The 24,082-nt window shown below is 43.4% G+C and overlaps 1 protein-coding gene across 1 annotated transcript in view; it reads left to right on the top strand.

Annotated features, from left to right (window-relative positions):
* ACSL1 (acyl-CoA synthetase long-chain family member 1) overlaps positions 1-24,076 on the top strand; it is a 52,937-nt gene extending 28,861 nt beyond the window's left edge. The window contains exons 6-21 of the mRNA XM_015418694.1: positions 937-1,036; positions 1,487-1,665; positions 6,079-6,111; positions 6,237-6,288; positions 6,802-6,875; positions 9,743-9,820; positions 14,064-14,198; positions 14,396-14,530; positions 17,113-17,208; positions 17,991-18,063; positions 18,933-19,021; positions 19,869-19,985; positions 21,348-21,491; positions 22,162-22,263; positions 22,465-22,536; positions 22,998-24,076. Coding sequence (XP_015274180.1) covers positions 937-1,036; positions 1,487-1,665; positions 6,079-6,111; positions 6,237-6,288; positions 6,802-6,875; positions 9,743-9,820; positions 14,064-14,198; positions 14,396-14,530; positions 17,113-17,208; positions 17,991-18,063; positions 18,933-19,021; positions 19,869-19,985; positions 21,348-21,491; positions 22,162-22,263; positions 22,465-22,536; positions 22,998-23,138 — 1,620 coding nt within the window. The 3' untranslated portion in view covers positions 23,139-24,076. The remainder of the gene's footprint in view (positions 1-936; positions 1,037-1,486; positions 1,666-6,078; positions 6,112-6,236; positions 6,289-6,801; positions 6,876-9,742; positions 9,821-14,063; positions 14,199-14,395; positions 14,531-17,112; positions 17,209-17,990; positions 18,064-18,932; positions 19,022-19,868; positions 19,986-21,347; positions 21,492-22,161; positions 22,264-22,464; positions 22,537-22,997) is intronic.
* Positions 24,077-24,082: the final 6 nt, after the last annotated feature.

Raw genomic sequence — 24,082 nt, 5'->3', positions numbered from 1 at the left:
TTTGCTCTTGCAAAATGGTAGGGTGTCCCTTCCAAGATCGGAATGGGTAGAGTTGCGGTAGTGCCTTTGGGTAGAGTTGTGGTGGTGCAGGCCATCAAAAGCGCAACTTTTGACTGTACAGTAGATGCCACGTCTACTCTGTTAGTCTAAACCCTAGGTTCATGTAACCTAGGTTATCAGTGTGTTTTGCCTCAGATACTGGTGTAGGTAGACACTCTACTTCTTGAGCAGATGCTAGAGCTTGCATTTGGGGGAGGGGTATGTGTGCACCAGTCAGAGATTTGTTCTGGTATAACATACCAACAGATGAATGCATGCACTTGTCAAGTCCTAGTAGACTTTCAGATATATGCATGACCTGATTAGGCGTTGGATAAAAATTCCAAGAAGATTGGTTTGTGCTGGTCTTGTGTCTCGAGAAGTCCTTTGTGCGTGGAAGGAAACAAATAGAATCCTCTCCCCACCCCCCCAGTTGCTAGGTCAGCGCCACAAAGCCCCATCTGGCTTCTGAATTTTAAAAAACCCATCTGCTAAAATATTATGCTAAGCAATTTCCAAGCCTCTTAAAGCAGCTCGGGACACTGTACCTGTCTGTAGTGTTTCCATGCAGCCAAAGCATAGCATGCATATTCATCCTACGTGAATAGGATATATGAGAAACTTAATGAGGTCTTCGTAGATGCATGTTTGAAAGTAGTGTGTGTTCTTATGATGCTGAAAAGTCCATTGTTCAATCAAGAGATTTCCCCCCTTGCAGCTATTGGAGCTACACTTAGTTCCTCTAATGGGAACACCTTCCATTGAATATGTGCATCTGTGATTGATGCTGGAATTTCTACACTTGAATTAGTATTTGAATGTCAGAACATCGATATCAGACATGTTGGCTGTAGCTTTCCTGCTTTAAGCACTATGTTAATGCTGCTTCTCTTGCAGTGGGTTATCATTGAACAAGGATGCTACACTTATTCCATGGTGGCCGTACCCCTCTACGACACACTGGGGAGTGAAGCAATCACCTATATTGTAAACACTGGTATGTCCTGGATTGCTGAATAAATATCTATATTCTTCTCATTACTCATTCTACTGAAAAAAGAGCCTCTAGTTCAAACTAACTTTGCCAGCTTTGCAACTGCAGAAATACTTGCAGAATTCTCAGACTGCTCTTGCAGCAGAATACTGACAGAGGACTTGCTGACTATAGGGAAGGGATCACAGGAATTCAGGTAGTCTCTGCCTGCTGGGTTAAGACAAATTGGGAGAAGTGGCATGAATTTGTTTCTTCTAGCTATGCTAGAATCCTAAATACATCAGGCTTGGTCCCTTCCATGAAACAAACCTCTTGAAGTAAAAATGATAGGTTCCAAATTTGGCTTCCTAATCCTTGACACAGAAATAATTGGACCTAGATGATCGGATGCTTCTGGTTGCTTAGGTTTGATCAGTTTTGATTGTGTTTTTTCCTTCTTCCTTTCCAACTTAGCTGACATAGCGCTAGTTTTTTGTGATAAGTCTGAAAAGGCAAAACTTCTGCTGGATAGCACTGAAAAGGGTGACACACCAATCCTCAAAACCATCGTGATTATGGATCCCTTTGAAAGTGATCTTGTGGCCCGTGGAAAGAAGTGTGGAGTGGATGTCATTAGCTTGAAAGACTTCGAGGTAAGCAAAGCGACTTCTGTAACTGCCTCCCGTTTTGGTTGTATAGCTTGAATGTCTTCATTGAGGCAAGAAAAAAGCAGAATCAAGTCTGTTACAAAATGCTGATCTTTGACCAACAGAATGAAGGATAAAGGTCAGACTTTATTGTGTAAAAGACTGAATCGCCTGACCAGTTAACAAATTGCTGTTGGCATTTCACAATACCTAGAGGACTCTAAACATTTGTCAAGATTAAAGGTACACCAACTGGTACAGTTGGTTCAAAGGTTGCATTAATTCTGAAGGAACTACCTTGATAAAGAGTTCGAATGAATCTGCATCAGAGGACCATACTTGCATACCATAGTTCTGCCAACCTTAAGACCGCTTCTAATTCATAAGTTTGCCACTTCAAACAAAAAGTAAAAAGTAAAACAGGTCCCAAAGAGCACTTCGGTCGGGGTCTCAACATCGTCTTGTGACCCTGGGCCCTAAAGAGGCCAGGCTTGCTGCCACAAGGGCCAGGTCCTTTTCGGTGGCGGCTCCTATCTGGTGGAACGAGCTCCCAGAGGAGATCAGGGCCCTGCGGGACCTGTTACAGTTCCGCAGGGCCTGTAAGACGGAGCTCTTCCGCCAGGCTTTTGAATAGGAGCCACCACCATCACTACTACCACCAACAGGGGCCTGCACAGCGGCACCGCTGGATGAGGCTGATTGGCCAATGAACACCGGGGCCACAGCATCCTCCCTTTTTGACTCAAGGGTATGTGCAATAGGGAGAGAGGGTGTCAGTCACGTGGGATCCTTGGGCATTGCCCACTGTATTTAACTGTTTTAAAATGTTTTATTGTGTTTTTATTGCACTGTGTGCCTTTACTGTGGAACTATGGTGTTGTATTGCACCTGTATATTGTAAGCTGCCCTGAGCCCGCGTGCGGGGAGGGGTATAAATAAAATTAAATAAATAAATTATTGTATGGCATTATGTGTGGAATAGTCAGGAGACCCTGAAGGATTGTTTGGCTGCCTGAAGCTGTAGCTCTTTTTTGGCACCACTAGGTGGCAAGCTGTGTTTATTTTTTAGGCTGAGAGTGCTGTAACTTGCCTGAGGTCCCCCAGCTGGCTTCAAGCGGGGAAGTAGGGAATCAAACCCTGTTCTCCAGATTACAGTTCACCACTCTTAACCACTATACCAAGCTGCGAACAAAAGGTAGCAGAGGCATGGTATACAAATGTGGTACTTCAATGTATATAAGATTCTGAGGTGTTTGTAATAAAATTCTGAGTCGGTGTCTCAAAATCTTAATGCCTGTACCACATGGTATGAAGCAGTAAAAAGGTAAAGGTAAAGGTTCCCTTGCTCAAAAGCCAGTCGAATCCGACTCTAGGGTTGCGGTGCTCATCTCCGTTTCAAAGCCAAAAAGCCAGCGCTGTCCGAAGACGTTTCCGTGGTCATGTGGCCAGCATGACTAAACACCAAGGCGCACGGAACGCTACCTGCCTTCAAAATACCCAGCACTGACACATGTGTTTCCAGTTGAGGCTGAGTAGCAAACAGTTTGCCAGGCTGTCTCAGGTGACTCTTGTTTCTGTAAAGATGCAAGATTATTTTGACAGTGGGGTGGATCCTACACCTGATCTACCACTCCTCTGAGCAAAGTTATTTAACATATTTATATCTCACCCTTCCACTGGCTCAAGTTTGAAACCTTCCTCCAACTTCAGTGGCTCTTCCTTAGGAGAAAGGCTATTTGAAGGATGGTTGGATCCACTCCAGTATGCTGAATGAAAGAGAACTTCTTTCTCCATAAGACAGAAGTGGGGTAGTTTTAAGTTGTCTTGCTTCTGTCTTGTAGTTGTCTTGCTTCTGTCTTGTTCACTGGCATCATTTTTGGTATTTTTTTTAAAAATGTGTGTGTGTGCGTGCATGCATGTGTGTACTTGGAAGGCATGACAACCTCTGGTGACTGAATGACCCCCTACTTGGGAGCCTGGAGGATATTCAAAGGGGTGGCTGAATAAAGCCTGCCCCCGCCTCCTGACTGCTGGTATTCCAAGGAGGTCTCCCATCCAAGTACTTGCCAGAGTCAACCCTGCTTAGCTTCCAAGATCTGACGAGATCAGGCTTGCCTGGGCTACGCAGGCCAGGGCACGCTCACTAGCATCTTTAACAACTGCAGTAGCCACAGCCGTTCACAGCAGCTGGAGAAGTAGATGCATGAAAGATTGATAGTGAAGGCTGGCCCAGCATTGGAACTCTTTCACTGTTTGGTGTAGTCAGCTTGGTGTGGTGGTTAAGTGCACGGACTCTAATCTGGGAGAACCAGGTTTGATTCCCCACTCCTCCACTTGCACCTGGCTGGATGACCTTGGGCAAGCCGTAGTTCTGGCACAGCTGTTCTTGGAAAAGAGCCGTTTCTGTCAGGAGTTCTCTCAGCCCCACCTACCTCACTGGGTGTCTGTTGTGGGGAGGGGAAGGGAAAGGAGCTTGTAAGCCGCTCTGAGACTCTTTTGGGTAATAAAGGGCGGGTATAAATCCAATCTCTTCTTCTTCTTCTTCTTCTTCTTCTTTTTTTTCCCTATGGGAACGTTGACTTTGAGGTCACTGTTTCTTTACCACAAAGCGGGTCTGCTTCCTATCAGTTCCTAGGACAAAGGTTTACTCTTGAAAATCTTTGTTCTGGTGACCCGGCTATTTCTGCCTTCCCTTTCAAAAATGGTTAGTGCTAGTGGCTGATATGTTACAGTAAAACAATATCATGTGTTTTCGTGACGCAGACCCTCTTTTGCCGTGTCTCATTAAGCATGCCAAGCGAACATGTAGGGCAGAGGTTTTTAAACACCACTGGGGACATAAGGTTCTAATTCACTTGATGAAGGCATCTTGCCATTCTCCTGATGTTGTAATTCCGTTTAAATTTATTTAGAAATCATTTGTGTTGAGATGTGTGCATTTGTGTTGAGGTGTGTGAGGCAGATTACATCCAGGGCTTTGTCTACCTGTGGCTTGAGGGGGGATCGGCGTGTGATCAGACTTCATACAGGCTGTTGCTCAAGAAAAGCATTAACAGTCCTTAGTTTGCCAAGTGAGGGGGAAGATCATAATGTGTGGACTTCTTTTTTATTTATAATTTTTATTGCAGAACGAAAAAGAGTAAAATTACATAACAGCACAGTACATTTTATATTTTAGAATGTACAAAAATGCAGTTGGTATAAAACTTGAGTTGGTTGCATTGTTCAACTTAACAACAATTTAACATTTTAACAATAGTGCAATTTCAGTAAAAGGTATATCTTAGATCTTGTTTTAAGTGCTGTAAAGAATGCATTAAAGTGCCACGGGTGATGGGTGTCCTTAACACTAAGGCAAATGGGAATAAGTTGATGATAAAATATTGTTCGCCCTGGGGAAGATTGAGATTCAAAGCCATCTCTGCAGTTGCTTCCATTCTGGTGAAATAAATTCATGGTGTGATAAGAATTCTAGTATTGGGAAACATTTGCTATCAAAGTTTGTTTTGGCCGGTTTCAGAAGAGACCTGTTAATTTTGTCAGTGATGTTGTCCATCAGGTAAGTTTCCCACAGTTTTTTGAACCATAATTTCAGGTTAGGGGGGTAAGGTTCCCGCCAGCAGGAGGCAATAGCGGTTTTTGCTGTAGACACCATAATGTCAGTAGTTGGTTTGGAGTGGTGTGTAGCCAGTTGGTCCGGCCAGTGGTCAAGAAAGAGAGCTTCAGGAGGGGGGGGGAGTGTGACACCTGTTATGAGTTGAATGTGATGTAAGACTAGTTCCCAAAAAAGCCTGTATCTCATCGCACTTCCACCAGCAATGTGCATATGTTCCTTGTTGGCATCTTTTCCAACAGTAGGGTGATTTTGTAGGGCACATATGTGAGAGTTGTTGGGGTGTGAGGTACCACCTGGTCATAATTTTGAGGGTTTGGTGTTCCATTGAAATAATAGAGGATTTAAAAATTGGGGAATTCCAGAGTTCAGACCATATAGCATCATCCAGAAGGAGATCACAGTCCTTCTGCCAAGATATTTGGTAGGGCAGACCAGGCGATGATTCTCTAAGTAATAATTGATAGAGGACAGAGATCAGACCACGGTTACGAGATTCAAATAGATTTATGGTAAGTTCCAGGTCTGTGTGTGGTGTATTGGGGTATTAGGTTTTTTTTTGGGGGGGGGGGTCCTGACTGTACTGTAAGTTCTATTTTTTTAAATTATTGAGTTTTCATGAATAAAGAAAATACTGTGGATGAAGAGTTTCTCCAAGTAATTAGTTTGTTAGTCAAAAGCACTGCCAATCTGGAGACTCTCAACAAGTGCTGATCATTGCAAAAGTGATGGGTGTGTGTGTGTGTGTGTGTCTTCCTTTAACTCTGACTTGTTTCTCATGTTGCTTCTTTTTTTTCCTTTTTAAGGCATTGGGAAGAGCCCACAGACACAAACCCGTAGTAAGTACTGAACAGATTATCAAAATATAATGAAAACTTGCAATGTATTAAAATGCTTTGTCTTGCAAACTCTGCATGAATTGCTTCCTTTTAAGCAAAATACTAATCCAGTCTCTTGTTCTTAGCTTCCCAAATCAGAAGATCTAGCCATAATCTGTTTCACCAGTGGAACCACAGGTAGGCTTCCCTTAGAATAAGTTTTTTCCTATGCTGCAGATCTCTCCATGAGAGTTTCTTCCAGAATTGCATACTTTCCCAAACCAGTCTTCAATTTTTTTAAAATTACTCTTTTCTGGTCTTAAACAGCAATCACCAGTGTGACCAAGTGCTCTTGACTGGCTCTGTAACATGCACTTTGAGTTTCCTGTATTCCGTTGTTGTGTAAAAAAGATACTGTTGAGGCTGAAATAACAGATCCTTTACCAAACTGCTTTGACCACAAGATCTTGCTAGACTTCAGTTGCGTCTTCCGGAGAAGGCGAATATGAGACGTGTGATAGGGAAGGGAGAGTTCTGCAGCTCTTGGAATATCTGTTTCCTGAATGTCCTTTACAAATGTGTTGAAGAAATATGATGATACAGCATTAAAAATGCCATCATTGCATGTTATAAGAAATTCCCACAAGCTTTTACAAGCTCACTGTTTCAACCTGAACTGTTGCCTGTCTGAGCATTTCTTTTTCCCTTTAGGGAACCCCAAGGGAGCAATGATCACTCACCGAAACATAGTGAGCAACATGTCTGGGTTTGTGAAGGCTACAGAGGTAAACTTTGCTGATAAAAGATTCAAGTTCTGAAATGTGGCTTGGGAAAGGAGTCACTCATACTTCTTGCACTGTAGGACTTTTGAACGATGTCTTAACCAAACGAGGCTCTTTGAGCCAGTCAAATGGAGCTCTTGGTGCTAACTCTGCAAAGGATTTCAAAGGCAGCACTCTGTGCTCCAGTTGTCATTTTGTCTTCAGCTTCAGAAAGTCAGTAGCAGCTTTATTCAAGTTGCGTTGTATTACTCTGAACTGCAGTGATATTAGGATTGTTCTTTCTGTGTGTTTTAAATGCTTAGTAGAATGGTGATTAGGTCTTCCCTATCCTGGAGGATTATTCTGGTCACCAAATGAACCAGAAGTGCAGCTGTCAAATAGAATATTATGGGCCCCGGTCACACGGCAAAGTTGCTGCGGGAGAGGCACGGGAGTCACGCGGATTTTCCGGGCGCGATCACACCCCAACATCTGGGAAGTGCAATGCTCCCGTGGTGAACCCGTGGCTCCCCGCCGAAGGTGTGGATTAAAAAAACTAGTACTTACGAGGTACTAGTTTCCGGAAACCGCGGGCCAAGGGCGGGCGTCTGATTGTGTTTCCGGTGGACTTACGTGGCATCCAGCGTCTGTCTCCACAGGTTGCGCAACAGCGCCCAACAGTGCATGCGCACAAAGAGCGATTGCTAGTGCGATCACGCGGCGCGGCTTCTGTGCTGCGCTGCAGGATACCCGTCTGGTTGGCATCTCCCCCCTAACCACGGGACCTCGACCGGGACGTGTGCTCGGGCGGCCGCATGTTAGTTTCCTCCGGGGCAATTAGCCACGCCTCCCCCCTGTGATATCCGGCCCATGCGACCAGGGCCATGCATTACTTGCCATGTGGGTTGCACCTGAACTTCTTCAGAGTGGCTGTTCTCTGTTCAAAGCCCTTGATATGCAATATTGTAAGGATGATTGAAAGAATGTAAGATGGAGCTCAGTATTACCCGGTAGCATAAAGAAGAGCCGCTGCTGGATCTGACCAGTTATCCATCTAGTCTAGTATCCTGTTCTACACGGGGCATAGAGGCCAACGCCTTCTCCTGACATTGCCTCTGAGCACGTGGTAGCCCCAAGAGTGGCTTTCCCGTGGTTACTTGGAGTTTGTGGATGAGATGAAATTTGAATCAGAGACCGCCTTTTGATCCCTCAAAAAGGCAGTGGTCGGGGGATCATGGCACCTGCACGGACAAAAGCCATGCAGGACGGGGGGCTGCAGGAAGGAGGGGAATCGAGGGAGGCTGATTGAAAAAGCTGGCCGGATCCAGCTCTGTGCTCTCTAACCGGATGTGTTTAAATGTTCTGACTGATCTGGAGAACAGGGGAGCAAAATGTTAGTTTGGTAAATATTCACGATGTCCAGCAGCTGCTGGATTTTGTCACTTTAGAGTGTTCCCTGTCCTAGAATGCACCCTTTTCTAATGGAGCTGAGTTGGATGCAGGATCGATTGCATGGGGTTTATTGAAACAGTAGCCTGCTTTCAGGGGGGGGGCGCGCTTTTGTAAGGCTGCTAAACCATTCCTTGCCTGCAGGTATCTCTGCTGTGGTGCGCCTTGCTCTGTCCTCTGATTATGGTCATAATTCAGTGTCGAATGTCGGTAAATCTATTTGGAGGCCTAATATTATGAAGGATCTTACCATGGGCTAATGGGCTTGGATGGCTATATGCAAGCTTCATCCCTCTGTTAATCTGAAATGCTAAATGGGACCATCATCCCTCCAAAGGCAGGACTGGCTGGTTTAAATCCAATACTGATTGAATGTCAACTGTCCATGATCTGGGTGGGTACCATGTTCAGCTGTTAAGGCTGTGCTGGAGGCTTTCATACCAGTCTGCAACGGAGCAGAACAGAACAGAACCACCTCTTATTTTAAAAATAAGGGATTGGGGGGGGGGCGTGTTTCTAGGCCAAGATCCTTCATTCTCAAGAATAAAGGCTTTTGTGACAATTATGTGAGCTTAAAATTAATTCTAGATGTTTTATTAAGTTTACATTGAGAGTTGTGGTTTCCCAGGATGCTATAGTACAATCACGCTATAGCATTGCAGCCACAACTCTAGCCTTCTGTATGCAACTGCACGGGGGGCAGTGGTATAGTTGAATCACTTAATGCTGTTGCTCAGATCTGCCACCTCAGTCTAGAGGGCTGATGTATTGACCTCTAATTGAAGGGCAACATTCCATTCAGCCTTATGGGCTACTTGACCTTGCTACGGCCATAGCACTAATACTATGTTAGTCACTTAACAGTACTGCGGGATATATGAATGACCAGCTTGACTAACTGGCCAGACCGGCCTGACTAACTGTGAGCTGATTCAGTCTTGCTGGTAGCTCTGAAGCCAGGGCAGACGGGGGCTTGTGCCCATTATATAATTTGCATGCTGTCCAATGGCTTTGATTCTATGTACGGCTTCTTTTTTTGTTTTCGATTTGGTTTAGTTGTGTTTGGGTTTTTTTTTTTTTTAATTGGCATGGAAATTATAATTGGTCAAAAACACCCCGCTATCTTAAGGGCATCTCAACCCTCACAACCAAATGAAAATAACTTTTTAAAATGAATCTGAGTTTGAGTTATGTAGTATTGAGAGCTATGGCAATTTGTTCTTATCCTGTACGTGTCACGCTGATCTTCCATTTTGATTCTTACCTAATGGGCTTCTCTTCTTCCTTGCTTTGGTGGTGCTTTCCATGACAGAAAGCGGTTTTTCCTTCTCCAGAAGATACCTTAATCTCCTTCTTGCCCCTGGCTCATATGTTTGAGAGAGTTGTGGAGGTAGGCATCCACGTCTTCTATGTTGTTATTAAGAAACTTTGTCTCTTTGCAGAGTGGCTATACAGTGACTCCCAGCGACACACACATTTCCTTTTTGCCTCTTGCACATATGTTTGAAAGAATAGTCCAGGTAAGTTTGTTTTGGGTGGGCAACAGTATTGGTCCTCCTACCCTACCCACAGCAAGCAAGTAAGCAAGCTGCCTCCTCATCTGTAGTTCAAAGGTGGCTGAAAGAAATGTTCAGTGTTTTGGAAACTGGATCACTTTCTTTCCTAATCTGGTAGGAATTTCTGGGAAACCTTCTCCAGTAGTGCTGACTATTCAGTTCTAAGACATCTTCTAACTGTGGAAAGTCATTGGGGCTCAAGAGTCTTGCTCTTGTAAATTAAACACCGGTTTCTGCAAAGCTGAAGTAAACCAAAGTTTGAGTCTAGTGGCACCTTTAAGACCAACAAAGTTTTGTTCAATGTATGAGCTTTCATGTGGAAGCACACTTCCTCAGATACAACGAAATGGAATTTACATGTCCATGCATATAGGCAGAGGGTGGGCAGTAAATTAGCTTGCAACATAATGAAGATATTCATCAGATTCAGGAATAAAAAGCTTAGATTATGTGGTTACCATTTAACATAATGAAGATGTTTTAACAGATGCAAAGACCAAAGAGGAATAACAAGCTAAGTCCGCGTGGTCATCATTTTGTGGGCCAGTGATATTGTTGGCCCACAAGCCTGAGAAAGCTCTGATACGCAGGGAGTAAATCTTGGCTTTAGACTTGGCTTGCAGGAAGGTAAGCAAATCTCTGCATAGGATGATTGAGCCCATATGCATATATCTCATACTGGCTTGGTAGGCCGGCAATATTTTATCTTTTTAAATTTTATGTTGTTTGTTTGTTTGTAAACAACTTTATTAGGATATGGTAAACATAGTCCAATAATATCTATAACATTTAAACCCATATCATCCTACCCTCTCCCCCTCCCCCCCCCATTTGGCTTCCAACAGTGCTCCAACCTCCTGCCCAAGTCTTATTCCTTCTTCTTTCCCTTCTTGTTTATTATGTCCAAAGGTAACTAATGTTCTCTATTTAGATTATACAGTTCAATCTTTATCTTTACTATTTGTCAACTTCAATAATTTTCAAAGCTAAATAAACCGTCTCTCACATCCCAGTTTTTTTCCACATAGTCCTTGAGATCTTTCCAATCTGCAAAGAAATCCTCTGCTTCCAGATTGTTCTCGTCAATTTGTCCATCTCCACCACAAAAAGTAGTTTCTTCATCCAATCTCCAACTTCCAGCACTTTATCTTGTTTCCAAAACTGTGCATATGTCATTCTGGCCGTTATCATATACCACATTAATGTCTTTTTTGCTATATTTACTTCTTCCATTTTCAGTCCCAAAAGTAATATTTCTGGTTCCCTTTTAAAATTACATTTAACAATTTTTTCCATTTCTGCATGTATCTCAGCCCAATATTTTTTTGCTTTTTCACAAGTCCACCACATATGATAAAACGAGCCCTATATCTTTTTACATTTCCAACATTTGTTGGACATATTACTATTCATATTAGCAGGTTTTTTCGGTGTCATATACCAACGATACATCATTTTATAACAGTTTTCTTTTAGATTATTACACGTTGAAATTTTCATCGCATTTTTCCATAAATATTCCCAAGATGACATCATTATTTCTTTATTCATATTCACTGCCCATTTTACCATTGATTCTTTTACTGTTTTATCTTCAGTAAACCATTTTAACAGCATTTTATACATTTTTGAAATTAATTTTTTACCTCCCTCTAACCATACTTTCTCCAATTCATTGTATACCTGCCTAAACCCATAATTTTTCTTGTCTTTTTTGTACAAATCATAAATTTGTCTGTATTGTAACCAACCATACCTAAAAGCCAGTTTGCTTGTTTTTGATGTGTACCCTGCCCTCCCCACAAAGCGGGCTCAGGGCGGCTCACACGATTTAGTGCATAAGTAACGATTAAAATCTACGTAAAAAGCATCTAAAACAATTCAGTTCAAACAGTTCAGTTACATAAATTACATAAAGCGCTGGCGGCATTTAATTAATTACATGGAGGATAGCGTTCTGTATGGGCGCATATAAGATCTAACAGGTGTTCTGCTCCTTGATCTTCCTCGTATGAGCAGCAACACAGGCTGTAGATGTCAAAGCTGAAGAAGTGTGCGTGCACATGAAAGCTTACACCTTGCAAAAAAAACCCAAAACCTTTGTTGGTCCTAACGGTGCCTCTGGACTCAAAACTTTGTTCTGCTACTTCAAGCCAACACGCTGCCCACCTGGATCTCGTTCCCTTTATTGAAGCATCCTCTGGAACCATGGTGGTCCTAGGATAGCCTTATTAGTGTTATAAAAACACCCTCCTGAACAAATCAGTTTGTGGCATGCCACGAGAGTGGAAGCCTTCCTGACCTCCTCAGGTAGGCCACTCGACGAGGAAGGGGCCGCTCCAGAGAATGCATTTGTGTGGGCGGTTGCTGATCCCGCAGAGTGGCACCCGCAGAGGGTCCTGCTTAGATAAGCGATGTTGTCATGGTGGCACACAGGAGGAGAGGCAGTCCTGTCACGAAGGGCTCTGTATGGGGATGGCCAGTGCCTTGAATTGTAATGGATGAGTAGCCTCTGCCGCGACTGCAGAACGCGTGCTCTGCCTGTCTCCTGATAATAACTGAGCTGCAGTGTTTGCAGCAACTGGAGTCTCCAGGTTAACTTTTGAGGGGAGACGTATGTAGTCTAATCTCAGTGTTAGGGTGGCATGGATCCAGGTGGCCAGATCAGCTGAATCAGGCCCATAGCGAGGATTTTTTTTGTTCGGGGGGGGGGAGCATTTAAATTTTCAAGGGGGCAGCCAAATTACAGTTAATTAAATTAATGAATGCCTGTGTTTAAAGGGGGGAGGCTCCAAGCCTATTTCTAGCCCTTCCTTTCAAGGGACATGGCAGCCAGGGCGTTAGTTCCTAGGGAAAAAACACAGTTCAGAGGGCATTTAAATGCCGTTTGAGTTCCCTTCCACAGGACAAGAAAGCTCAGAAGGGCACTCAAGAGGGGTACCTTTTAATACATCTCCAACAAATCCCCCCTTTCTGCTAGCCCAGTCCTGCTGTTTCCCAAAGGCTCATGGGAATGCTTTTGAAAGACTCACCATGACCTAGATGGTATACAGCAGGACTGGGCTAGCAGAAAGGGGAGTGTTGGGAGTTGTATCGAAGCTGCCACTCTTCAGTGCCCTGTGGAAGGGAGCTCAAAAGGCATTTAAATGCTTTCTGGAGGCTTTTAAGTGCCCTCTGAGCTGTCTTCTCCCAGGTCTCATGATGCCCCCCCCCCATTTCCACAGTGGGAGGGAGAGGGAAGCCTGAGGGCAAGCCACTGCTCTCACCCTGGCCGCTGCCAGCAGCAGGCAGCGGGGGGATCTCTCCTCAAAAATAAGGTTTCTGGCATGGCTGTTTGTGGGGCGGGGCTTTTAATTAAGGGGGCAGGGCCCTGAGATGCCCCACTGCAGCTACGGGCCTGAGCTGAATCAAAGTGGAGGGTCATCCTCCAGGCTAAACTAAGTTGGAAAAAAGCATTCTTTGCAGCTGTATTCACCTGCTGTTCCGAAAGGAATGCTGGGTCCAGTATAATCCATAGGCTTTTAACCAAGTCAGCAAGGGTCAGCTGAACAGGGTGGCTTATGTAGTTCTCCCTTCCTCACTTTTTACCCACACAGCAATCTTGTGGGGTAGGTCAGACTTAAAGGTATGTGTGGCTTGCACAAGCATCCGAAATGAGCTCTGTCTCATGAAGGCTGGGGGGGGAATTGTTAGTCTTTCAGATGCCATTAGACTTCTGTTTTATTTGACTGGTTTCCCTGTGAGCTTTGTCGTCTAGTCAAGAAGTTCACCACTTCATTGCTTGAAGGCTCGGGCACTTATTGGGACTTGTAACGTTGGTGGGTTGAAGGAAGTAATTATTGAAGTTGAGTGTTTACCAAGAAGTTCACCACTTCATTGCTTGAAGGTTCGGGCACATGGTGGTAGAGGCACTTACTGGGACTTGTAACATTGGTGGGTTGAAGGAAGTAATTGAAGTTGAGTGTTTATATTGGATCAAAGCACAAGTGCCCTCTTTATAGAAGAAAGGAGTCTCTTGTAGTAGCTAAACCAGCCCTCCTTTATTTGATAGACTATATATTAGGAAGTGCATATGATATTGCCAACCAGGAGAACTTGTGGTTTAACGGGTAATACTGCTTAACTCACATATACAGAACTTTTCTCAAGAAGGGGGGGTGGGAATCAAGCTTGCTTGCCCTTAACCATCTGTCATCTTGTTCTACAGTGTGTGATTCTCTGCCATGGAGCTCGAATAGGGTTTTTCCAGGGAGACATCAGGCTACTTATGGATGACCTAAAAACTTTGCAGCCTACAGTGTTCCCTGTGGTGCCAAGGCTGCTGAACAGAATGTTTGACAAAGTAAGTCCGCGGAAGACTGAAGGACGTTGATGCTTTCTTCTGTACCTTCGTGCAAGTTCAGAGAACATGTCCTGTTGGACACAGCAACATGATCACTGTAACTTGCTACATCTCATATGATTTGTTGATAAGCTAGGAAAGGATCTCATGCTGCTTCTGCTGCATATAATAATATAATCATTGTCGTCTTTCCTCAGATTTTTGGACAAGCAAATACTTCGTTTAAGCGGTGGATACTGGATTTTGCTTCCAAGAGGAAAGAGGCAGAACTTAGAAGTGGCATCATTAGAAATAATAGCCTGTGGGATAGAGTGATCTTCCGCAGAATACAGGTAACTACAAGGATGCATTTTCAAATGTACCGGAGCAGGGAAGTCATCAGCCCCTTCCATTCCCCATGGGAAGTGATATAGCCCCTGAAAGAAGCAGAAGCGGCCGTATCCCAAGTATCCCCCCATATTTCTTCAAAAAACATTTCCAAATGCATAGTTCAGCTTCTCTCACAAGATACACTTCTGAACCGTTTTGCTGTAAATGGCAGGGAGGGGGTCGTATTTGTAGATGTTTCCATTAACATAAAAAACAACCTGTCTCATTGCATGTGGAAAACTAGTAGGGAGAAGGCTAGCTTTCCAGAAGCAGGAAATACTTGACATGTGGAGGGAAGCATTCAAACATGCAAATCCCACGTCTGTCTAAAATAGTAATAATAATTCAACTTTATGGTCTTATTAATCCACCCTGTATTTTCACGTTTCGGCTGTCAGAGCATGCATGTGAAGCTTATTGCTTTGTGACTCCCAATGTTTACTGTGTAAGCTAAATATTCAGAAATGCTTTTTGTTTGAAAGCTCCCAAAGAGCCTCAGACTCTCTTCATTGCCTGGCCAAACACAACAGAATGAACCCATAAACCACTTGGAGTGCAGTTTTCACGTGGCCATCCTGTAGGAGGAGCTTGAAATGCTTCCCTGTGGTGGCTGCTCCATTTGTGTGGTGGGGCAGCCCATACACCAAGCCACTGCACATGCTGTTGGCTGGTACATAAGAGCCACAGCTGTTGAGTTGCATATGGCAGCTGTAATGTGTGAAACTGGCCTTAAGAGACCTGAGTTGCCGCATGATGGAGTGAGCTCCTGTCTCTAGTTCCAACTCCTGCCAACCTAGCAGTTCGAAAGCAAGAAATTGCAAGTAGATAAATAGGTACCACTTCGGTGGGAAGGTAACAGCGTTCCGTGCGCCTTGGTGTTTAGTCATGCCGGCCACATGACCACGGAAACGTCTTCGGACAGCGCTGGCTCTTCGGCTTTGAAACGGAGATGAGCACCGCAACCCTAGAGTTGGACTCGACTGGCTTTCGAGCAAGGGAACCTTTACCTTTTACCACTGCAAAGAACTTGCTCACTATACTGTGCACTTTAGTTAATACAGCTACCAGTGTGCAATGGTTAGCGGTGGACTAAAGAGATCCAGGGGCAAATTCCCACACAGCTATAGATTTACTGGAGGATGTAATGGGAGAGTTGTGTGTTCTCTCAGTCGAGCCTGTTTACAGTGCTGTTGTAATGTTATCGTGAAGGAGGAGAAACCATGTTTGCACCCTGAGTTCCTTGGAAGAAAGGTCGGACAGAAATATCCTTTTACTCCTGGGGATTATGGCAAGAATCCTTGTGTACAAATATGAAACATGAGGATAAAACTGAACAGAGTTCAGATGCAAAAAGGCTTTATATAACAGCAGTATTAAACTTCACACCTCATTATTAGAAGCATTTCAAAGAGAGTGCTATGTTCTGAATGGTTTCAAAGTGCACGTTTTTTAACAGGTGAGTTATATCTTTTCCATTAGTTGGAGCTTGTTTAGTAGTCCTTTTGAGGATTTTAGAGAGTTTTTTAAAACATATATTTAGCTGTTTCCCACTGTAACTTGAAGCACTGGATCTGGATCCATTATATATTTTTTATTTTTTTTATTATTAAATTTTTAAACAACAATAACATAACAATTTGCAAACCTTACAAAACTTAACCTTTAACCTTCAGGGCTGTAAAATGTATTTACAAATTGTGCCACAACTAGTATCCTTACATACAGTTTAGTAAATTGCTATATCCTTGTATTTAAGTGGTAGTACTGTCCTAGCATTTTGATGCGATTTAATGAATGATTTTAATAAGAAAATATGATATACCCTAATGGTCAGAGTACAGTGAAGGACCAGTTGTAATATTAAGTGTATACATATAGTAGCGACAATAGAACACAACAGTACCATGGACAATCTCTTGGGTTCTCCTTGCATGAGGGAAGCAACATCCCCTTTCAGATGGATGGCTTCAAACCTTTTCCTGCTGATTTTATCCCACTCTTTCTGCAAGGAGCTCAGAGCTCTGTTTTCCATTTTATCCTTGCAACAACCCTGTTAGGCTGAGAGGAGGCGCTTGGCTCCAACTCATCCAGTGAGCTTCCTTGCTGTGTATGTCTGCCTAGCCTGCTGTCTACACTTTGCCCATGCGAAACAGCCAGATTCAACTATGGTTTTCCTTCCTCTGTCTGACATGGGATTTCAAAGGAGCCCCGCTTTACACACTGGGTTTCTAAAGTGCATGTTTATGCTCTGTGCTCGAGCACAGAACTTTTATTACATCTTGGAGCAGTTCTAAATGACGAAATTGGCGTGGTAGCCAGCAGTACATTTGCAAGTGGAATTCATTACTATGAAATATGTGGCCAGTGTATGATTCCTAAACGCACATACTTGGAAAGTGGGGAGATCTATTTATTTATTTATTATTTTCAATTTAGATCCCGCCTTGCCTCTTTGGAGGTGTACTCACACAATTCTCTCCATGGGCCTTTCTTTGAAGCTGCTGTTGGAATGAAGTTAATGTTGTGGATGTTTCTTTCTTTTTAGGCAAACCTGGGAGGAAAAGTAAAGTTAATGATTACAGGGGCAGCTCCTGTATCCGCAAACGTACTGACTTTCCTAAGAGCAGCTCTTGGTTGTCAGGTGAGTCTGTACTGAGAGTATATTATATGCCTAACTTTAGACTAACTTCATTCTTGGCTTATAATCACAGGATATGAGGAGATCCATTCTGCAAAGCAGTCCCTCTTCAATCAGTGCCATTCAAAACAAGCTGGGATTTTTTTTTATTTCTCTTTTTCTTTTAGTAATGGGACATTACTCCTAGAGGAGTTAGTGGGAATGATCCCTCTACAAGTACATGTGGTGGATAGCTGTGCAAACCCATTACTAGTGTGCTCTGTGCCTTGCCGCAGTGTTAGGTTGTAGATAAAATTCAGCAGACACTCCTAATTGGGGGAAGGGGATAGCAGCTGGCCTAGGGAAGCTATTAATCTGCTTCTGATCATTAACAAGTTTATAAGGCATGTAATGGATGTGGAAGGATTTATGCACAGAGAATTTGCAGGATACAATTAATAAAGAATACGGGTAGTTCTTATTAATCTTGCATGTATGTGCACAAGGGCAAATGTGTATCCCATTTTTCTTCAGCCTTAGAGCTCAAAGCTCTGTGGGTTCTTAGGGTTTCCAGACCGTTTCCTCTCCAGGGACCTGTTTAGGTTCAGCAAGGTTGCTTCCATGCATGCTGTCAGACCCTAACCTGGGCCCAGTCCTTATGAGTACAGGGGCTCTGTACATGGTGATCCTGCAGGGCGGGGTCTCTTTAGTCCCATTTCTGTATTGTAGAGACAACAGTGCAATGTTCCACCAGGGCCCTTATCTTTCTAGAAGAACTCCAGTAACTCGTGTCTTCTGCTTAACAGTTCTATGAAGGTTATGGACAGACAGAATGCACCGCTGGGTGTTCTCTAACAGTGCCTGGTGACTGGACTGCTGGTAAGAATTCTGTAACTACTCTTGAGTGGACATGAGCTGTCTTTAAGCTATGATGGTTCTAGGCTGGACATGGACTTTGCCTGACTTGCTAAGTAGGAAGTAGATTCAGGTAGGTAGCCGTGTTGTTCTGAGGCAATAGAACAAAGTTTGTGAAACCTTTGAAACCAACAAAGTTTAATTCTGGGCATAAGCTTACCCAGAAAGCTTATACTCAGAATTGAACTTTGTTGGTCTTAAAGGTGCCACTGGGCTCAAACTTTGTTCTAAGTAGGAAGTAGTTCACAAATACCACAGTTAGCTTAATAGGATTATGTTTTGTAACTTGCCACTATGATATCCATGCACCATACGAGTTCACATGAGATCATAGGCTTCAGCTTGCCCACACATAAATACTAGACATTTTGCAAAAGCATGGTGGACTTAGGTTCATTAGGAGACTAGTGGCGTTTGGCTGTGTTTTTCCAGGGGCTGCAGCCAGAGCAGTGGATTAATGGGTTTTCCATGGAGGAACACCAAGTAAATAAACAGCGCTTATGCTTATGAACTGACTTTAGATATGAGATCGAACTTCAGCAGTGTGGCTTTAAAAAACAAATGAAAGAGGGGGCTTAAGAAGTTAAGTGAACACTTGGCAGATTGCGACAGTTTGAATGATCAGCTCTTGCATTGGGATCCTTGATATCTTTTTCTGGTTTAAAACATGTGGATTTGAGATGAATGAATGCTCTGTGAAAACAATAAATGCTGGCTGAAGGATGGCCTTTTTGCCTGTGTAGCCTCAAGTGTATAAGATTACAACCTTGATGGGCTCACCAGGAAACTGGAATACTACTGCCCTGCTTAAAAGGCCTTTATTTCCTTAATAGGTCATGTTGGCGCCCCAATGCCTTGCAATATCATAAAGCTTGTTGATGTGGAGGAAATGAACTATTTTGCTGCCAAAGGAGAAGGTGAGGTAAGTAGCACTGGGTTCCAAGGAATGGCCGTGCCAGGAGTCCTCAGCTTCCAGTTTTAGTGCCTTGAAAACAATAGACTTCGTATGGACTGTGAGTTCTAGCTTGTCAAGTAAGTGGGAAATGTCCAGTGGTAGAGCATCTGCTTTGTATGCAGAAGATCCCTGGTTCAATTCCCAGCACCTCCAGTGAAAAGGGTCAAGTAGGAGATGATGCGATAGACCTCTGCTTGAGAACGCTGGAGAGCTGCTGGCCGTCAGAACAGGCAGTCGTGACCTTGACAGATCAGTGGTCTGACTTGGTACAAGCCAACTTTATGCGTTTAGTCTCATAGTCTCATTTTGACTGATATGATGAGAGAGAATCCCTCTTGCTCCAGTGTGTTGAACAAAGTCAACCGTTGGCCTCTGGCGCTCCCATCTAATATCGGAAGCTATTTTTCCTCTCTCATAGTAACTTGTTCTACTACTTCAGGTTTGTGTGAAAGGGCCAAACGTGTTCCTTGGCTATCTGAAGGATCCAGAAAAGACTGCAGAAGCCGCTCTGAGACTCCTCTGGGTAGTGAAGGGCGGGGTATAAATCCAATCTCTTCTTCTTCTTCATAGTCTCATTTTGACTGATATGGGAGAGAATCCCTCTTGCTCCAGTGTGTTGAACAAAGTCAACCGTTGGCCTCTGGCGCTCCATCTAATATCGGAAGCTATTTTTCGTCTCTCATAGTAACTTGTTCTGCTACTTCAGGTTTGTGTGAAAGGGCCAAATACAAAGTCAACCGTTGGCCTCTGGCGCTCCCATCTAATATCGGAAGCTATTTTTCCTCTCTCATAGTAACTTGTTCTACTACTTCAGGTTTGTGTGAAAGGGCCAAACGTGTTCCTTGGCTATCTGAAGGATCCAGAAAAGACTGCAGAAGTTCTCGACAAAGATGCATGGGTGCACACCGGAGATATTGGGAAGTGGTTACCTGTAAGTGAATCCCTATATAGGGGATTGTGTTTGAAACACCTAGAAATGAAGGGTTTTTTCAGCAAAACAGACACTTTCCCCCTCCACTGCAGCCCTTGTTAATGGAGCTGGTGGCCATGTTGCACCTTTGGCGTGCACAGCACTCTTCCTGAGTAAAAGGTGAACAAACTTTGAGTTCAGTGGCACCTTTAGTACCTTGAATAAGTACCTTGAATAAGTACCTTGAATACCTTTAGTACCTTGAATAAACCTTTGTTGGTCTCAAAGGTGCCACTGGACTCAAACTTTGTTCCGCTGCTTCAGACCAACACGGCTGCCCACCAGAGTAAAGGACGTTGAGTCTCTGCCTTGAGGAAGTTGAGATCTAACATTTTAATTAAAGGAAACAAGCAAATGAGAGGGAAGTGGAAGGGGCAGGGGATGGGTGTTCATTTTCTGAAGTACATGAGCTTGCCTTCAGGGGATTTTGTGCCAAGGCTGCTCTTAGAGGCCTGACTGCTACTATCCAGTCATGATATAAGGTCTGCATAGGCTGTTTACAGCAAATGTAATTCTGTGTCCTTGGTTTAAAAAAAAAAACTTGCTGGCTTTACCATAATGGTGATAATAATTGTTGTCATCTGAAATTCTATCACTTCCCTTTACCTTGGAAATCTGTTCAAAGAATGGAAGCACAAATAGCTAAAGGGAGGAGAGAAAGCAATAGTGGCAGATGTAATTGGATCTACTTCTGAAATCACTGGATACCTGGAACTTAAGCAGTTCTTGGCAGAATTCCTCCCTCTTGGGTATCCCTGTTCTACATGCCATTGGGCAGTGGTTGACAAGTGGATTTCTTTCTCTCCCCTCCCTCACCACAGAATCAAAACAAGATTGTCCAAAAGTTGTGCTCTATAAAAACACCTTTGATTCTGACCCCGCTGGATTATGTTTTCTGAGGTAGCTGTACTGAAGAGGAAAGGAAACGAGACACAAAGTGTTCGGTCCTATGGACTGTGAGTGCAAGGAGCTCAAGGAGGCCAAACTTTCCCCATCAGCCTCCCATAAACTGCGACCTCCTGCAAAGTAAATGCTGGGGAATTAGGGGGCCACAAGAAACTGAGGGGGGAACACCTGCTGTAAGGAGGAGAAAACAGGTAAATTCCCCTCTCCTCCTAGTAGAGAGCTTCTTGCATTCATGATGCGCAGGATCCTACCCAAAGACTAGGACAGAAGAGTTGCATTTAAAGTAGATGATGTTGGCATCAGGCTGCATTTCAGAAGTTGCACCTTGACTTTGTATTCTGTTCTACTTAGTAGCTTTGACCTGCGATTGGAAAAATAAGAGACTAGAAATGGACTGACTTCTTTCTTCTCTCACAGAATGGTACCCTGAAGATAATTGACAGGAAAAAGCATATATTCAAACTTGCTCAGGGAGAGTATATTGCACCAGAAAAAATAGAAAATGTTTATTCCAGGAGTGAACCTGTTGCCCAGATCTTTGTTCACGGGGAAAGCTTGCAGGTGGGTATCCTCTTCGCCTGAAACATCTAGTGTTGAAAGCTTAGCCTTCAAAACGGAGGCGTACGCAGGCTTCAAGGCTTTGATAGGTTTTTGTTAACTAGGCTGGATTATGATTAATCTATAAGTTTACTTTTGAATGTTCAACCAGCAAATGTGTTTGGTTTATGTTAATGCTGAAGTGTACACTAGGGCAAGGATAGCCGGTGCTAAATTAAAGGTGTATTTTAAGACCCTGAAGATGGCTGGAGAGCTTTCTGTAAATGTTTAGTCTTAAACTTACTTTTAAAGATCATGTGATTACTTCTAGTATAGGTTGCTACTTTCCGGAAAAGATTGCTACTTGACCTTTCTCTCACTCTCTTTTAATTGAACACCTGGAAATGAATTGTGGGTTAGGATTTAACTTAAGCAGTTTGGTGGTGGAAAGTGGCGTCAAGTCGCAGCCAACTTATGGCGGCCCTGTAGGATTTTCCAGGTGAGACAAGTAGAGGTGGCTTGGCCATTGCCTGCCTCTGTGCAGCAACCCTGGACTTCCTTGGGGGTCTCCCATCCAAGTACTAACCAGGGCCGGCCCTGCTTAGCTTCCGACATCTGACGAGATCAGGCTAGTTTGGGCCATCTGAGTCAAGGCTGAGCGGTTCAAACATGCTTTTTCTCTGCTTGTTTTTAGGCTTTTCTAATAGCAATTGTGGTGCCAGATCCAGAGGTTTTATCCAGCTGGGCCAAGAAAAAAGGACTTGGAGGCTCCTATGAAGAACTATGCAAAAACAAAGTAGGTGATCTGAGACGGTATTAAGTTCTCCCATGGGTTTTTGGGTGCTTACTTTCACAAATAGCATTAAACGTGTTTTTACAAATAATATAAGACTTGGTTTTCCTCCTGATCGCTGCTGTGAACTCCTGGTTGGGTGGTTGCTTGTAGAGTTCGATAAGTCTCTCTCTGCTGTCTAATGTTCATTCTGGTTCTCAATAGGATATCAGAAAACACATTCTAGAAGACATGTTGAAAGTTGGAAAAGAGTTTGGCTTGAAGTCATTCGAACAGGTGAGAATCTCTACAGACGTGTGTTGTATTAAATGATTAGTCATTAAACTTGCTGTTGATTGCAAACTTTTGGACTCAGTGGCAAAATCCATCCTGAAAAGAGTCCTTCAGCTGGTTTTAGATGTGTGACTCAGCTGAAGGAAATACAGATCTTACAGCAGTGCCGTGACAAAAATAAGAACGGACAAGATAAAGATGGCCTTTTCTTGTAAAAATGGATGGTTGCTTTTGCTGAATGATAAATCTAGTGCACTTAAATAGCTCAAGGCGCGTGACAGAGTTTTAGTAAGATGCAAAAGTATTTAAATCTTAAACTACTTTAACAACATATCCAGGCACCATCTTGGATCTTCCAAAGTGCTTTCCCTTGTAGAATTCCTCTTTATGTGGAAGAAGCTTGCAAAATCTGTCTGCTCTTTGACTAACTTACAAATGTTTGGTTTTCTACCCCCCACCTGCAGGTTAAAGGCATTACCCTTCACACTGAAATGTTCTCAATCGAGAATGGCCTGTTAACGCCAACATTGAAGGCAAAGAGACCTGAGCTGCGCAAATACTTCAAATCCCAGATAGAAGAACTCTATATGAATATCCAGATGTAAACTGAAGCAAAACTGTTGGAGTGAACAGCATTTGCTGTTTGACCTTCATATCTGTAAATTGACTGCAGCAAACATAGCAAAGGAAACTGTGCAATCATTAACTTTTTACGCGAAAGGGTACTCGACATAGGAATCCTGGAGAAAAATGGAACACTGCCTTACTGTCCGCTGGTGTTGCAGACCGTTTTTTATATGGTGACATACAACTTCCTCAATGAGCCTTAAACTGTAAATGCTCTCTGTATGTGATTTGTAAGTTATTTAAGACTTTCTCAGCCAAAAAAAAAAGAAGAAGTGACTTGCCAAGGCATGTTAAAGGGATGTGTGTTGTTAGCACATGTATTGTCCAGTATATATTGTCCATCTGGTGAATTTCCTAAAGGTTTGGCATCTGAAGGCTTTTCAGGGCAACACGAGAAGGGAGCACTGAGAACAAGAGGAGTTTTGCTGGCTTATGTTTGCTCTAGAACACGGGTGTGAATGAGTGGTGAATGCATCCTGACACACGATGATCAGATAGTGTAGGAAAACTATCTTGTGCAGCTTTGATCTACTGCTCTGAAAGTCTAGACGAAAACTACCAGTGCAACACGAGGAAACTTCTTCAGGACCTCCAAAGATGGGCTGTGGCGACAGCGTGCTGTAGAATGAGGCGGAGGAGTGTGACAGTGGCCTGGGGCTGGTGGTCTCTCTCTCTCTCTGTCTTTGCCAGCCACTAGATTGCTTCTGCAGAGCAGGCTAAACCTTGATCATTTTAACATGCTGGTCTTTGTACAAATTTAGCTTCTGTCTTACATCCACCCAACGTCAAAGAGGATGGAGGGAGTAAAAGTAACGGAGGATCTTCACTGAAATGAATGTAATCAAAGTTAATCTTGGATCAGCTAGGTGTAAAAAAAAGAAAAGAAAAGCCAACAGAAGGGAATAGGAAGTGGGTTCATATG

The sequence above is a fragment of the Gekko japonicus genome, unplaced genomic scaffold (genome assembly GCF_001447785.1).
Source record: "Gekko japonicus isolate JY-2015 unplaced genomic scaffold, Gekko_japonicus_V1.1 scaffold663, whole genome shotgun sequence".
In the NCBI taxonomy this organism is placed as follows: Eukaryota; Metazoa; Chordata; class Lepidosauria; order Squamata; family Gekkonidae; genus Gekko; species Gekko japonicus.
Note: the sequence above shows the minus strand (reverse complement) of the source record. Positions and strands in the feature narration are given on the sequence as shown.